The sequence below is a fragment of the Motacilla alba genome, chromosome 10, assembly GCF_015832195.1.
Source record: "Motacilla alba alba isolate MOTALB_02 chromosome 10, Motacilla_alba_V1.0_pri, whole genome shotgun sequence".
Taxonomy (NCBI): domain Eukaryota; kingdom Metazoa; phylum Chordata; class Aves; order Passeriformes; family Motacillidae; genus Motacilla; species Motacilla alba.
Window position 1 is genome coordinate 6096466 of NC_052025.1, and position 16549 is coordinate 6113014.

Consider the following 16549-nt stretch of genomic DNA (forward strand, 5'->3'; position numbering starts at 1 on the left):
CCGGGGCCGGGGCCGGGGCCGGGGCCGGGCCGGGGCGGTGCCGCCGCCGAGCCCGGCACAGGAGCCACCATGGCGGCGCAGCGGGACCGCGAGCGGGAGCTGCGCTTCTACCGACGGCTGCCCAAAGCGGTGAGCGGCGGGGGGCGGCGGGCCCGGACCCTCCTCCGGCGGCACCGGGCTCGGGCTCGGGCTGCAGACGGAGAGAGACAGAGCGACGGACGCTGCTGCTGTCTCGGAGTTCTTCCCAAACGCGCGCTTTCTGAGGGCCTTATCCCGCCGCAAAATGCAGTCGGGTGTTTGCCTGTCCGGTTGGTTTACAGACCTTACTAATCTAATTGCAATTAAATCACTTGAGCGCGATCTTCATTTTCTCTTTTTGTCCTATTTCCCCTCAGTCTAGCCAAGAAGTCTGGCTCAGATAACGCTTTTTCTGCATGTCCCGAGGGTGTGCCTTAGTTCTGGCATATCAGTGCAAGCCCTCCCTAGGGGTGTGTGTGGATTTATCGGGGCTCGTGTGCCGCACTCACCGAACCCCGAGGGCACGTACTCCAGCACAGAGCTCTGTCCAGGCGGTGCACGGGGGCACCAGCAAACCCGCTTCAGACCACACCATCCTTACATTCCAGCGCTCCTTTGCACTAAGTTGCTTTTCAGGGTGTATGTTTAATGTCTGACAGAATTCTGTGAGGTAACTGTAAGCTTGTGAAAAATATAACACAGTTGTAGCACTGTACATCTGGCTCAGTCACCAGAATCCGTAAGGAGCCACAGCTTCTGGTGCTTACAATTTAAACGTGTTTTCCAATGTAAAGCTTGACGAGAAGTATTTATTGAATTTTTCTTTTCCTATTGAGAATGGATGTGTACAGGAAGACAAGAGGTAGGTAACAAAGTAGATGCTTTGTAGATACATTTTGAAGGAGCTGGGAGTTCGATAAAGACCTATTCCTTAAGTCAGGAGATAAGAAGGAGCAAAGGTGAAGCGATTGAGTGGTGCTGAGGATCATAGGTTTGGAGCCCAAAGTCAGGATGTCAGTAGAAAGTCAGGCAGAAAGAGGCCTCAGGCAAAGGAGTGCAGTTGCTGCAGTTGCTGTTCATGGCAGTCTTGCTGCATTTCTGGAGTGAATTTGAACTTCAGAATATGAACAAAAGCAAGGGGAGTGGGTAGCTGTTGCTATATTTGAATGATGGACATGTACATTTAACTTGCAGTGGATGGGGAGAGTTCTTGAATCCTTACTGTACTTTTTGTAATACTGAGGCAGCTATTGGCTTCCTCCTTACCTGGGATTGCACCACCCCAAGAATTGCCTGGAGAGCTCTTTGCTGAGCCAGCTGTGCTCCCATGGAGACCAGAACACAAAAGAAATAGGGCAGGTCTCAATTAAACCAGTGCTTGCAAAAACCTAAGGAAGTTATTATTAGCCAAAATGCAGATAGCTGTTCTTTTCAAGCTCAGAGCAAAACTCTGATGTAGGATACAAGAACATTAGTACAAACAAGGTGCAAATGCCATCCTTTTCGTAAGTCCATAGGATTTTTATTTCTGTAGGAGCTCCATGCTCATTTGAATGGCTGTATCAGTACTGCTACTATGAAGAAGCTCATGGCCCAGAAGCCAAACCTTCAGATCCAGAATGGAATGACTGTGATTGACAAAGGAAAGAAAAGAACCTTAGATGAGTGAGTATATGCATGTGTGTGATGAACACTTACCAAAGGTTTTTTATTTAAATTGAAAACAGAAATGTGTGGCCTTACACACTAACTGCAGAAAATATGCTTTTAAGATTTACAGCATAATCTCATAGATTTTTTTTTTTAATATTTGTGTCTGCAAAGTAATTTCTTCAGTGCTTGCAAACTAAAAGGAAAACTCTTGTTGATTAATTCCTTCATTAAAGGATTTAAATTTTTCACTTAGATCATCTGCTTTTCAGAGAAAATTGACTCACATAATTTCCTTTTTTGGAAAATTCATGTTTTCCTTTTCCTTCAAAAAGCTTTGTGGTAGTTACAACTTTTGTTGCAAATGCTTTGTTAGTATCTAAAATCAGAAATTGCCATTCAGATGTTTCTTTGTATTTCAAGCTACAGTCTGGTTAGTTGACTCCAGTGGGTAGGTGTTTTTAAAATGTAGATTTTTTTTTTCCTACATACTCATTCAGTGTCTTTCCAACTATTTTTTTTAATTTCATTTTAGATGTTTTCAGATGTTTCAGATCATCTATCAGGTTACCACAAGGACCGAAGATATTTTACTGGTAAATTAATTAAAAGTTCACTTAAAACAAGCAAGCAGTACACACAGTCACAGCCAGTTGGATTAAGAGCATTGGGTTCCAAGTAACAATATCAAAAATGATCTTTTTCAATTGGAGATCAGAATAATTATTGTAAAACTCTTGAATTCTCTTCACTATCCCCATAGGAATCAAATGTGCCTTCTGTGTGGTAGTATTTCCACAGACATGGGGACCACTAAAAACACATTGGGCCTGAAAACATTGCAAGTGTTTCACAACAAAAAATAACTGGGTCTTTTAGTTGTAAATGAAAATATAACTTATTATAAGTATCACTTTTATGATGCTGAATACACTTTTACCTAATCAGATAACTAAGGATGTCATTAAGGAATTTGCTGATGATGGTGTTAAGTATCTGGAATTGAGAAGCACTCCAAGAGAAGAAAATTCCACAGGTATAGTCTTTTCTGGTTTTTAATTTGTGATCTTCTTGCGCTGTAAAACTTAGTTGAAGACTATGTTAATAACAAGTAAAGTAAAATTTAGTTGGCTCAATAAAAATATACTTTAAATATGAAAGCTAAGATTTAACCATGTAAAAGCATGTCACTTTCCTGTTAGATTTTTGAGGAAAAAAAGGGGTTGGTGATAAGTCTGGGACCCATGAGATTGGGTTATTCACTTGAGTGTGGCATCTGAGTCTGCTAATATTTTTAATAGCTGACATATTTTACTTTTGTTGGTTTATTTTTTTTCTTCTAGGGGTGGTTTAGTAGTAACACATAATAGAAGTCCTATTGCGATTCTCTGCTTCACAGAAAGTAATTTTAATTTTTCCACATGCTTAGAAGGAGGTTTAGTTCAAATATTTGCTTCACAGTAAAGCTATATTTACAGACAGAATTAGAATTACATGGGTTAGAAGACTATATCATCTAAAATCAAAGGTGCAACATGAACCTTAGGAGACTAGAGAGCTGGGTCTGCAATATAATAAAAATAATTTAAAATATGTTTGTTCCAAATGTGTGCATGTGTTTGCAGGTATGACCAAAAGGATGTATGTTGAAACTGTGCTTGAGGGTATAAAGCAGTGTCAAGAAGAAGGCTTGGATATAGATGTAAGGTAAATAAAGCATGTGGAGCACCTCTGTTTCAAGGTTTTGTGTAGTCTGATGCTTGGTCATGCTTGCAGAGAGGTTTGCAAGCCATCAGCATAGGAAAGAAATTTTTTTTATACCAGATTACGTGGAGTGGAAACAGATAATTAATATGGAAACCTGACTTTTATCTTCTTTTTTACTGGTAAAGAAGAAAACTGGGTAAAACCTCTCATCTTTAAGACTGTCCATTCTTTGCAACATTTTCAGGAAAAGAACTGTTTTTCATGGAATTGGCTCCTTTTTCACAGCTTAGCTTCGTTGCAAAGATTTAGTTTGAGTAGCTGTACAAGCAGCCTGCTGTAAAGAGCTGGCCCTGACCAGCTGAGAAGTTTCAGAAGGTGTCAGTGGCTGTTTGGAGACAGTTTGCTCTCCTGTCTTTTATAGCCTCTGTAGCAACCCTTACTAGATTAATTTGTAAAAGCTGAAGAATTTTCATCCTTCATGTATGTTACTGCATATCATGGGCCAACTTATTTATCTGTGTCCCTCTGCACTTGGGTACCTTCATTCCTAGAACAGTTTCCTATAAAAATACTCTTTATACTCAGCCATGAAGGATATGAAGTGCAGTTTTTTGTTGGTATCACATCTGTTGAGCTCCTGATATTACGGTTTGTATATAATTTAATAATAATTTAATTTAATAATTTAATACATTTCTGTCCCAGGCTGTTAATAGCAATAAACAGAAGAGATGGCCCAGCAGTTGCTAAGCAGACTGTTAAACTTGCTGAAGAGTTCCTGCTTTCCAGTGATGGGGTTGTAGTAGGACTTGACCTCAGTGGTGATCCCACTGTAAGTTTTTGGTTTATTTTAGTATGTTCTTGAGGATAAATGTATCATGTTGTGTAACAGCAGGTGGTTTTAACCATAGTTTTTTCTCACGAGCTTCTGTCCAATTTTTGTGCCTAGCTGGAATGGATTGATACTGGGTTAATCCCTGTTGCTGTGAGGGGCAGATACTCTAACAAAGAATCCTTAGATTAGTATGTGACTGAGAAAAGAACCATTGGAATGCAGTGTTTATCTGGGGAGTGTGTGTACCTCAATTGTGCCAGTCAGATAACTGGGTGGAGGCAAGTTGTCAATAGTTGATGTTTTGTTTAGCTGCACCAAATGCTCATTTGATATTAAGAAAGCAAAAATGTTTGAGGACAGCTGTCAAGCTGAAGTGAAATAGCTCTCAGGTGGTAGCTGTGTGAAAGGTATCAAAATCAAGACAGTTGGCTTGTAAGTCTTAGGCATCATCTGAGCTACTGGTGTTTGATCCATTGGTCTAAACCGTGTGGCAGAGGCTTGTTTGACTTGCTACATTTCACACTGAAGTAATGGGAAAAGTGGAATAATTTAAATGTAACTGCCTTTGAATGCAGTCTTTGGATATTGCTAGACTTCTTAATTATGCTGATGACAGGGATTTTGTCTAATAAGCTATAGAATAGGGATGTGTTCCTGTTTTCCAGGCAGGACATGGTCAAGATTTTTTGGAACCACTCTCTGAAGCAAAAAAAGCAGGTCTGAAGCTGGCACTGCATCTTTGTGAGGTAAAAGGTTTTTTTTTGTTTTTTGGTTTTATTTTATTTTATTTTATTTTGCTGCATTTCAGTGCATTTTCAGAGAAAACTTCCATTTTCTCTGAAATTGTCATTTTGTGAAAATCTTGATGAAACTAAAATTGCCTTCTGTGCATTTTTGACTGCTCAAGCCAAAGTATTAATGGTTTGGGGCGTTTGAGAAGAGACAAGAAAACAAGGAGAGATCTTCAACCTTTTGTTCTAAATCTGAACAGCCAGATTATTGCTTCCTGTGCTATATAAATTGTGGGTTTAGGTGAGAAATTAGGAGATTTCTAAGAGATCCACTGCTTTCTTACTGGTATTATATCAGCAGTCATGTGTAGTGAAATCCACACAGTTTGTGAGCACTGAGCTCTGTTAGTTCCACTGGTATCAGTAGAAAGAGTTGAGCTTTTGTTCAAATGGTGGCTGGAATTGGCTCTGAGAAGTCCAAAAATTACTGAAGATAGTTATTTTTTCAGGAAATTAAGCAGGATATATGATGTCATCAGCATATTTATACTTGTTTCTATTTCACTAACTCTTTTGGATAGGAGATGCTGTGAAAGTAGAGCTGAAAGTCCATTGTAATTACATAATGTTCTGTTTTATGCTGCCTTGACAGAATGTGACATATATCCTCTCTAGATTCCAAATCAAGAAGAGGAGACCAAGATTCTCCTGGGCCTGCCTCCTGACAGAATTGGACATGGAACATTTCTCAACTCCACAGCAGCAGGTTCTGAAGAGATCGTGTCACTGGTTCAGCAGAATCATATACCCATTGGTAAGGAATAAAATATTTCCCATGACTTCATCTCTGGATATCAGAATAGGATATGTGCTGCTGATCTAGTGACACCAGTTTGTCTCTGACCAGAGGTGACTTGGACAAATGTGGCAATGAGGCTTTCCCATGAAGGTACACTTGTGGAGTTTTTGGCACCTTTGTGACAGCAGACAACAACTTATGTCTCAGATGGAAGCAAAACCAAATCCCAAATCATAATTTGTCGTTACTGTGCAAGACTTTGTGGTGGTTCTGTACCTGGTTTGCAAGCTCCCTAAATTTTATACCCCAAAGAAATCAATCAGCAAACTTTTCTCAAAAGAAATTACAAAAGAAGCATAGAAAATCAACAGTAGCTGATTTTAATTTTTATCAGGATCTTTCTAAGTCAATTAACATGTCTCTTGTTTTAATATATGTCCTCATTTCTTTTTCTGGTTTTCCCTTAGAATTTTGCATGACATCAAACATAAAATCTCAGACAGTGCCTTCCTGTGACAAACACCATTTTGGATACTGGTACAGCATGGGCCATCCTGCAGTGCTTTGTGTAAGTTTTTTGATTTTTAAGCATGTATTTAGGCAAAGGGCTAAGTGAAGTTGGAGAAGTATTTCTCTGTTTATGGATCAGAACTGACTTACAATTTCTGACCTTGTAGCAAATCATTTGCCTTTAGGAAATCATAATGTTCTGTTTGAGAAATGCTTTTAATTCAGGTGGGAATTGCTAGTATTTATCTTGGTTCTATTGTAAAGCCAGGACTTTTTTTCTGTGGGATAAAATGATCAGCTCTACAAGCCGTGAACTTCATAGCTCCTGGCACAATGACAGATCTCTCTTAAAACCCATGGCTCCAGTGCTTGCATATGCACCTCTGTACCTAGTGTTCATTGTGCTGGGTGAGAGCTCCTGCTCTTGATAGCTCTCTTGATAGCTCATTAAGGTCTTTAAGCATTGCAGGTGCCAAGTTCTTGTGCTGCCATTGGCAGGGTTTTAATATTATCCTGTTAGTTTAACCCCCATAATCCATAGCATTGTTTAAGTGTGTGTGTATACATATATATATATATATATATATATATATATATATACACACATTTTATATTTTATAGCACCTTACAGCTTATCTGGGGAAAGGGAAAAGAGGAATAAGGAGACCTGCACATAGTGACATACCTTAGATATATGCATCATTTGATAGCCATCTTTCCAGCAATTTTAGTAGGAAATCCTATTAAATCTTATTTTCTTGATAAATCTTGCCATCATTTTAAGAAGTTTTCTTATGTGTTTGAACAATTTATTCATTTTTAGTGAAAATAGGGCAAATAAAGAATGAAATAACCATGCAGAGATGAAAGAACAGCGAAATAAAATGTGAGACAACAAGATAAAACTGGTTTGTATGTATAGAAAAAAAACCTTTTTGATATAGAGGAACTAATGTAAACTTTTTTATTTCTTTCCTTTCAATTTAACTCCAGACTGATGATAAAGGCGTCTTCGCCACTGACCTATCGCAAGAATATGAGCTGGTTGCACAAACATTTAATCTGACTCGATCACAGATGTGGGATCTTTCCTATGAATCAATCAACTATATTTTTGCTTCAAATGCAGTGAAATCCAAGCTGAGGGAGCAATGGTGTAAGCTGAAGCCAGCTCTGTTTGATTAATCAAACTGTTGTCCTAAATAGCTCGGGTGTATTAGCTGGGTTAATAAGCTTTTTTTACTGAAGTCCCCAGCTTTTTTCAGACTTCAGGGTTTTAAACCCAGCCATAAACTGCCTGTGTGAAATGAAGGCAACTGGAACGCATCCCTTGTAACTGGGGACGGAAGTAAATGTTCTTTTGGTAGTTGAGAAGTGACTAAAATGCCAGGTATGTTGTCACCTTGTTTCTCCTGAGTTGATATGACATTTTAAAAAAGACTTAGTTGAAATACGTCATCATAATATAAATATTGAAGAGCTGGAACAAAATAAAGGCAGAGCTATTGGTGTTTAAAACATCTCTGTTGGCAGCAGTGGGCCAAGCTGTTTGAATGTGTGGTGTGTGTTTTTGGGGTTTGTAGTATTTTCAGGTTTTGAGCTCTTGATTGAATGTGAAGACAGAAACAAACTCAGGGAGAACTAAATATTTATACCAAGGAATTAATATTGGATCTGTTTTTATTGCTGTGTGTGTGACTAAAGCTGCTGTGGATTGAGTAGCACAAGGAGGTCTCTGCTGGTGCCCTGGGCACTGGTGGTACGTAGGCACTTAAGACTCTTGAATGCCTTCAGTAACTGAGCTACTTGGCAAAGTGGTCTCATTCTTAAAATGCTTTTTAGAATTGCTGTTTGTTGTGTAAAAAAGGAATAAAAATAGCCTCAAGCTCCATGTTTTTGAAACCACCACTTCAAGGTGTGCATGTGTGTGTTTGAGCTCTACAGAAGAGAAGCAGTGTTCTGTGGGGTGAGTCCCTGGAGCACCGTGCTGCCTGCCAGCCTCTCCCCTGCTGCACTGGCAGCCCCTGGCTCTCCCTGTCCTGGGCAGCCACAGGGTTCACTCTGCCCTCTCCAAGCACCTGCCTGTGTCTTCTGGTGCTGAGAACTCACAGTCTGTGAATGTGCACATGCTGCAGTTTGTGTCATGGGAGTCAGGAAGTCACCTGGAGGATTCCATTTGTGTGCAGTGAAAGAACCAGGAATGTACGTGGGTGGCTAAAGAGCAGCACACGGAGCTGGGATTTCTGTGTATAGGAGTCTAACTGTGAGTACTGCAGTTATTTACACAGCAGAAATGTTACACTTAGGAAGTTGGACAGGATGTGGATTTTTGGAATGAAGAATCACCATGTGGTGAGACCTTTGTCATGCACAGTTCCCAAGATGACCATTGCAACTTGAAATGCTCTTACTGTCCCTGGGCTAGTTTTCCAGTTTAACTTTTGTAAGTAAAACTGCAGTTTCCTTCTTTGACTTCATGTAGCATGATTGTTAATTTTAATTTAAGCACTTCTTGCTGAGCCTGCTTGTCAAATTCTGAGTTAGCAGTGACATAACTACTGTTTAGTTTATAATATTGTATAAAAATGACTGTGACACATAGAATGAAGCATCATCACAGAATTAACCATAAATAATGGGACAGAGATTTTTTTCCCTGAATGCAATGGAAATTTTGAGTAACTGCTACTAGAATTTCATGTGGTATAAGATGAAGTTTAAGTTATCTATTCATGTGCAGCTCAACTTATTTTGAAAGTAAACGAAATAGATCTAGAGTTAGTATTTTTATTTTCATCTGATTATACAAGAGAACACTTACAGAGCAATCTCCAGTGCTCAGAGTCTTTACTCATGAAAATGCACACTGGTTCAAGACAAGCAGTCTTGGAACAATACTGCTTTGGTGATGTATGTGAGAACAACCGCTCACTGTGGCATTGGTTTCTCTGTTCCTTCTGAGGCAAACACAGGCAGTCTTCAAAACCTCAGCTCCCTCTAATGAGACTGGTAACATACCATAGCTTTTCATAATATGGCCACTAAAGCGTAAGTACACACTGCTCCTCAGGATCCTAGCTTGGCAAATTATGTACTTACATCAATGATTTAAATGGCTGCTTGAATATTTAGGTGTTTCAAAATAATACATTAAAAGGAATGGATGCAGGTAGGGGCCCTGCATTAGCTAAGTGATTGAGCTGATTAAAAGGCTAGCATGTCCCTCCTGTGAGGCCTAGTGAGGCCCAGAGGCTGGTTAGATTGGGGTGGGGAGGGCTCTGGGGGAGGATCTCATCAAGGTTTTTAAATATCTGATGAGAAGAAGTAAAGAAGATGGAGCCAGGCACTTCTCAGCAGTACCGAGTAACAGGAAAAGGGACACAGACTGGTTCTGCGTGGGTGGTTGAACATGGGAACGCTCACCCAGACAGGCTGGGGAGTCTGTCCTTGCAGATACTCAAACCTATCAGTTATTTGTAGCTTCAGCAAAGGAGGTGGACTGGGCAATCTCCAGAGATGCCTTCCAGCCTCATCTGTTCTGCGAAGAAAATATACAAATATACAAATGATAAAGTCTCTATATAAATACAAAAATTTGTAAAATTAAATACTGACTTAAATGAGTCACTCAAGCAAGAATTTTTCACCAGACTGGTCACCAGCAGTTGGCTGATTTGTGAAACTGTTTTTGAAGAACAGTCTATTCACCCTTCATAGCCTTCCTTCTTTCACAGCCGTTGTGGAATCCTTTGGTGCCGTCAGGACCTTTAGGCAGCCGCAGCACCCCTACAGGGAGACCGTCTGCATTTTGTATTTTCTGAACCAACATGGGACTGCTGACAGGACTCTTCTCTTGGGTCAGAGTTTGGGCTTTTCTTCTCTGTACCCAGGGGCTCCCAGAAGGAGTGATGCTGCTATCTGAGGAATAATCAGTGTATTTCCTTGGAACTTCAGGGCTAGTGCTTGGGTTACACTTGCTGTCTTCAGCCAGCGGAGATTTTTTTATTACTTTTCTTAGTGAAGATGGACTGTTCCAAGGACTGGATCTGGGTGACATATTAGGACTCAAATGGTTGTTTGGGTGGATGTTGGGGCTCAAATTACTTGTAGTATTTGTTGTGGTACGTTTGCGTCCTGACAGCGGCGACGTAGGATTGCTCTCTGGGTCAGAAGAGCTGTTTGCTGAAGATTCATCACCAGCAAACTGCAGTTCCTCAACTCTCTTGTTAAGGGATCGAGCCTTCTTAAGGCTCTTGCTGGTATCTTCGTCACGGTTCTTGTCTTTGGGAACTTTTTTCTTTGGTGGTTTCATGCCTATTTGGACAACTTTCATGCCGGTCTCTTTGTTTTCAGCACACATGAAATCATGAGCATGAACGGCCGCTTCTACTTCTTCAAATTCTATAATTGCACATTCCTGGGTTCCCAGCTGGGTGTACCGATTGCTGACCCTCCTGATATCAGGTGGGAGATCCCTGCCAGGCTTGAGAATACGAACGGATGAAATTACACCAAAATTTACAAAGGCTTTGAGGAGATGCTCCATTATCCTTTCTTGCATGCATCCATTTTCTTCTTTGTTAAGGGCCTGCAGCTCAGAAATCATGTGGATATCATACACCAGTAGCATCCTGGTAGGGACATTTTCACTTGGAAACACTGGAACTGGAGTATTTCTTCGAACCTTTTTGTTATCATCATTGAGCTCCAGAGTGCTGGAATACTTCAGTGCATAGGCTGTGGTTCTCCAGTCTCGGGTAAGGTGTTTTACCTTTGGGACAGACACAGGTTAAGCACCACAACTGAGCAAACCCAATCAAACTAATCACTGAATTTTAAGATAGATGCAGGCTTCAGTCTACAAGCAGAACTCTGGATTTAAGTTTCATGTAGCAGACTTAGTGAGAAAGTATACAGTTTTCATGCTATAATGGGCATCAGTGAGCTCCTGTAAAGCTCATGTCCTGTTGAATCAAATGAAAACAGGAACTGACACTAAGGCTCAAACTGGAAATCATTACTACATCTGAAAGCCTGCTCAAGTAGCGCTTGGTCATTCCACATCTAGGCCTGAACCATGATCAAAATGTATGTTCTATGGAGGTTACATTTGCCAAACAAGAAGTTTTTCAAGTCTTCATTGTATTGAACTGATCTTTTCTCTCTCAAAAATCTCAGTCTAAAAAACACCCCAAACTTTTCCATTTTCATTAAATGTTTATGATGAGTTTATCTGTTGCCAATATAATCTGAGGTGGTTTGAGGAAATTGAGAGTGCCTTAACTTCTAGACTGAATGACTCTGCAAAACAATGAGATTTAGAATCTTGACAAAGTGTTTCTAGTGTAATTCTAGAAATTGGTTATGTATAGATTTACATAGGTCTTCTAATGTAAGGAGAAAAAAGTAATAAAACTCACTTCAAGTCTAAGGGACATCAGTTACCACATACTTTATACTGCTCTTTATTTTTGGTTCTCTGTCCAAAAGTCAGATTCACTGTCCCTTCTCAGAGACAAGAATGTAACTTCACCAGGACTACTCAGCTGTTCATGAGTAGTTGCTATGGAAATTAATTTTATCTAATGTCCTCCTGTCTCAAAGAATGATAATTTAAAAGCATACAGGCTTTTAAGCCAATGGTTTCCCTAGCCAATCATCAACGAGTTCAGCAGTGAAAGTTCTGGATGAGTACAAACCTAACCATCATAGCAAAACCAGGCAGATAAAGAGAAATACTATAAAGTTGCCAGTATAAAATATTACTTTAATCTCTTCTACTGTTTTTAGATTCATCAGGCTTGCATGAGACCCTTCAAGTCTTAAAAAGTTAGCTTACCTTCTTAAATGAAGTAAGAAGTTTAACACTGACATAGCCCATCTTATTTCTTCTCACATGCTTCAGAAGGAAGGCATCTTTTTCAAGGTTCTCATCTGAGAAGTAATATTCAATCTGTGCTATTAACTTCTGGATCAGGTCATTTTCTGGTGGTTTCCAGTTCTGGTCAGAGTCATCATCATTTTCCCCACCACTGGAAAACAGTTAAATCATTTTATCAACAGATCATCTTCTATTAGTGGATTCAAATAGCCTTTCAAAATAAAAGGACATAACCATTATGCTGGTTCCAACCTGCTCTAGGTATGGGCACTGGACAGGTATCACCCACCCAGCTGAGCCAGCAGGCTACCTCAGAGGATGAAGCTTTCCAGTCAGCATCAGGAGTCAAGTTCCTGAGCTCATTCCAAAAGCTGATCTCAGTGCAGAACAATGTGACATCTACACTAATGGCTTGAAAGCACTGACAACTCAAATCCTCCACCAAAACATGAACTGAAGGTGCCCTGGCACTTGGTACGGTACAAAGTTCCTCCAGTTACAGTGTTATATTTTTCAGTATGAAGCGATTAAACATAGGCCTGACCTTTATGTGCTTCATGAGTAGTGTCACATACCAGAGAATGAATATTCCAACTGGATGCAGTCATGATTTCTTACACCTCCTTACTGCATGGATGCAGGAGCTGATATCCAGGGAGTAAGGAGGACTGACAGGACTGTTGCACATTTTATAGGTCACTTCCAGAGTGACAGAATAACATAACCAGCAGTTTAGCACAGGGGCTAAACCTGCCAGCAACAGGTTTATATGCACACGTGCAGGTTCCTCATGAGGAATGGCCTCATGAGGACATTCTCATTTCTTCTCTTTATCTCCCATCATATTGTGTGGGTACCTGGGCAAAATGGAGCGCTGTTCAGCACTCCTCAAAAAATACTGCAGCCATGGATTCAAGATAAACATCTTGCCATGTGCAATGTTTGTTGCTGAAATAGAAATTTCTATTTACAGGTGATTAAAATGGATGAGTCTATCTTAAGTCAGAGTAATTTTTTCAAGCTGTTAGTGGTCTAGTTTTGTTGTGGGATCATCATGAAAGTTAAAAGTTATTTCAAGAAAGTTATTTTTCTAGTAAAAAAATAAAATCACCCACTACGTACCCCATAAATCACGTGTTAGTTTGGTCTCCCAGGTACATTAGTAATGAAAAGAAGGAGCTATGCATTTCCCCAAAATTGTCTTATGTAGCTTTTGCAGGCTTTGAAATCCTTAGGAAAAGGAGCAGGCATCAGGCTGGAGTGCTGTGAGGCTGATCTGGCAGGGAGGATGCAGCCTGCTGGATCCTCTGCCCTGGACAGTTCTGTGCAGGGGTGGTGGAGGCAGTGGCCACAGTGCTGCTGCTGGACAGAGTGGGTGGGTCAGTGGGCTCTGTGCAGGAACTCTCCCTGCTGCTGGGACAAGTTACAGCAGTTCTCTGGCACCTGGCTTTTTGAAGCTTACAGTACGTTTAGTTATGGTTCTTCTGATGATAGGGCAGTACATCTGATGTGTGTGGATATTCACTTGCACAATCCTAGAAGTCTCCCTGTTAAAAATCTCCCTAGCCTTTAATAAGGTACAGTTCAAAGGAATGACAAGAATGAGAGACCAAGAGAAAGAATTTATGTTATTTGGCAAAGCCAGAAGTGGAGGATAATGGATGAAGTTATGATTAGGATGGTAAAAAATGTCTAATGCCCAGCTGTGGGTGCTGGTTTCAGAAGGAAGCAAAAACCAATGGTGTCTATTTTTCATTCATGACAATCCCTTCCCACTACTTCATTTACTACTGATTCAGAATTAGTTTGGGTACAAGAAGCTTGGAACATTCAGCCTTTTTACAAATCTACACTCTGCTAGGAAAAGCTTGCCTTTAGCTGAGGATCGGGCTTAGATTTGTTTTAGGGATTTATTAGCATAGATATTTGCAAGTGTTTGTTTAGAGACAAAAAGGGGTATTGTTCTTTGGAAAACAACAAAAATGAATTGTATGTTGGCGGAGACCTACAGCATTGACAGACTGAATCAGGGTGAAACATTTCACCTCTCAAATATTGGTCACAGTTTTACCAATACACTATTTCTATGTTTGGCAGACACATCAGTTTTTACAAAGTCTTATGGGCTCTTAAAACATCCCTCACTAAATGCTATATGAAAATAGCACCTACAATAAATGCAGAAATTTGTAGCTAGCTCCATGTTAATTTGTGGTAATGATCAATTGGTAGCACCTCTAGGGTATCAACTGTATTACAGAAGTAGTTGATAATTTCAGTCAACATTGACAAAGAACCAAACCCTAGTAGTTATTCACAACTTTTTTTTTTATTATTTTATTCAGAGCTTTGTGATGATATGCTTGTAAAACAGAATGAAAAACAATCTTTTAAAATGGTGACTCATCTGGTCATTAGTCACACAAGAAACAAAATATATCTACAGAGAGAGCAGATTTGGAATTTTAAATATCTCACAATATATTAAATTGTTTGTATAGCGTCTAATCTTCTGAAAAGTTTTGGCTGAGTCTCCAAGTGAATGAAGTATTGCATTAATGAACAGTATGTGGCAATCTAATTTGTAAGTTCCAAGAGCACAGTCACCAAGTGCAGTTCACGTTTGTCAACAAAAACATGAATACAGTACTGGGTGCCTACTGATGGCAAGCTGTCTGCAAGCTTCAGCTGGAGAGTGGGATGGCTCATTCCCAGCAGTTTTAGATCATCCCTAATAATTTTCCAAATGTTTGTAAATAATTTCCTATCAGATGCTGCGCTCCTAAAAAGAAAATCCTTAGGTAAGGTTATATGTAAATGGCAGAAGTATGTGTAAACTCCATTCACCTACTTTTGATGTGGAGTTTTTAGAGTTCTCTCCATGGCAATACCTCGGGCCTTTCCTGGATCAGGAAGAGGCCATTTACAAAAAGACACCCTCCACAAGAACTGCATATACATCAACACTCAGCAAACATTTCGGAAGACAGCACCTACTGCAGAGGATTAAATAAGTGACACTTAAGAGTATTTAAGAGCTATTGTCTTTTAAAGCTTGAAAAAATAACCATGGTTTTTTTTCTAGTCTAGGCCAGGGCTAGAAGCTCTTCACAAGTAATACTGTCATAGATAACAAATGTAAATAATATCCTGATTTTAAGAAATCAGTAAATGGAATGCAATAGTGTAGGATGCTGTACATTTTTATAAAAATACAACAGTCACGTATAATTTTGGAATAACTGAGCTGACTCAGTTTAAAAACCTTAACTGCACTGTGCCTAGCTCTGTTGAAGTCCTCTTTCTGTAGTCCATAGTTGACAATTTTGGCAGCTACAGAAAATTTCTCACTTCCCTACAACCCCTCTGTAATTTAAAATACTGCGTTGGAGTTCATTCAGAGTCAATGCTATGTATGAAGTTAGAAAATCAGTTAGAAACAATAAATGTTCAAACAGAACACTGAATTTCTTGCTACTGTACCTAAATTTTTATGTGACAATTTATGACTCCATCTGCAGCTTTACTACAGACCACAGGATGAACTACAACTAGTAGATCTTTGTCTTCCTGCAGTTTGCTGGCACAAAAATCCTGGATGTTCTTTTTACAAGTAAGAGATTCTGGTAAGCATCAAAGCTATTTCAGGCCACCCAGCCAAAACGGGCAAAAAAAAAGAAAAAAAACCCCAAAACATCAAACCCCAAAACGAAGCTCCAAAACACAGCTACGGCTAACCCCCAGATCTTTCTGTAAAACGCAGTGGATTGGAAATGTCGGGGGCATCACAGCCCGGCGCTTCTCGCTGTGAGGGAGCCCCGGCCCCGGGCCCGGCAGTCCCGTCGGGGGCGGGTGGGTCGCAGCCCGGGCGGAGCCATCGGTGCGGCGGGCAGCTCCCGGCTGTCCGTGCTGGAGGATTTCCAGCGTCTCCCACCCGCCCCTCGGCGTTGCATCAGCCGGGCCCGCTCCGTTCCGGGGGTGTCCGCGGCGGCCCCGCTGCTCGCCCCGCACCGCTCCGCCCGCTCCGCGTCCCCGCCGCCGGAGCCCCTGCCGGGGGCTCACCTGGAACGCCCGCACCGCCCCGAGTCCTCCTCGCTGCAGCTGGGGCACTGCGCTCCGCCGCCCCCCTCCTCCTCCTCGTCCTCCTCGTCCTCCTCGGCGGCCGCCTGGACGGCCACTCGGATCTGCACGGGGTCGCTCCCCGCCGGCAGCTCCGGCCCGGCGGGCGCGGCCCCGGGCTCGGCCGGCTGCGGCTGGGCCATGGAGCTCCCCGGCCGGGCTCAGCCCGCCGCGACACCCGCGATGCCCCTGGTTGCGACAGCCGCCCGGCCGCCTCCCCTCCTGTCCCCCCCTGTCCCCTCCCGCTGGGGCGGCGCTCCCATCTCCACTCCCCCGGCGCGCCCGCACGGCAGCGGGAG

General features: G+C 41.3%; 2 protein-coding genes across 3 annotated transcripts; one reads left to right on the forward strand and one right to left on the reverse strand.

Annotated features, from left to right (window-relative positions):
* The first annotated feature begins 3 nt into the window (after positions 1-3).
* On the forward strand, positions 4-8158 carry ADAL (adenosine deaminase like). 2 transcript variants are annotated; one of them, XM_038146855.1, is made up of 10 exons: positions 4-129; positions 1553-1683; positions 2204-2264; positions 2617-2704; positions 3294-3375; positions 4081-4207; positions 4876-4956; positions 5617-5755; positions 6208-6308; positions 7244-8158. In XM_038146855.1, exons 1-10 carry the CDS (start codon positions 70-72, stop codon positions 7433-7435), a joined length of 1062 nt encoding a protein of 353 aa, XP_038002783.1. In that variant the 5' UTR covers positions 4-69; the 3' UTR covers positions 7436-8158. The 2 variants fall into 2 exon arrangements, with proteins under 2 accessions (XP_038002783.1, XP_038002785.1); XM_038146857.1 differs by having other exon boundaries at positions 29-308.
* An 865-nt stretch (positions 8159-9023) lies between these two features.
* LARP6 (La ribonucleoprotein 6, translational regulator) lies at positions 9024-16513 on the reverse strand. Its single transcript, XM_038146854.1, has 3 exons — positions 16194-16513; positions 12090-12282; positions 9024-11021 (listed from the first exon to the last, which is right to left on the reverse strand). The coding sequence occupies exons 1-3, from the start codon at positions 16391-16393 to the stop codon at positions 9951-9953; spliced, it is 1464 nt and encodes a 487-aa protein (XP_038002782.1). The 5' UTR covers positions 16394-16513; the 3' UTR covers positions 9024-9950.
* Between the last annotated feature and the right edge of the window lie 36 nt (positions 16514-16549).

Bases quoted from the DNA above. Each gene is read 5' to 3' on its own strand.
- ADAL (XM_038146855.1), top strand. From the start codon at position 70: ATGGCGGCGCAGCGGGACCGCGAGCGGGAGCTGCGCTTCTACCGACGG. The intron at 2,705-3,293 runs GTATAGTCTTTT...ATGTGTTTGCAG, and splicing joins AAGAGAAGAAAATTCCACAG to GTATGACCAAAAGGATGTAT. The intron at 4,208-4,875 runs GTAAGTTTTTGG...CCTGTTTTCCAG, and splicing joins ACCTCAGTGGTGATCCCACT to GCAGGACATGGTCAAGATTT.
- LARP6 (XM_038146854.1), bottom strand. From the start codon at position 16,393: ATGGCCCAGCCGCAGCCGGCCGAGCCCGGGGCCGCGCCCGCCGGGCCG. The intron at 12,283-16,193 runs GTGAGCCCCCGG...ACTGTTTTCCAG, and splicing joins GGGCGGTGCGGGCGTTCCAG to TGGTGGGGAAAATGATGATG. The intron at 11,022-12,089 runs GTAAGCTAACTT...TCTGTCCCAAAG, and splicing joins TTCTTACTTCATTTAAGAAG to GTAAAACACCTTACCCGAGA.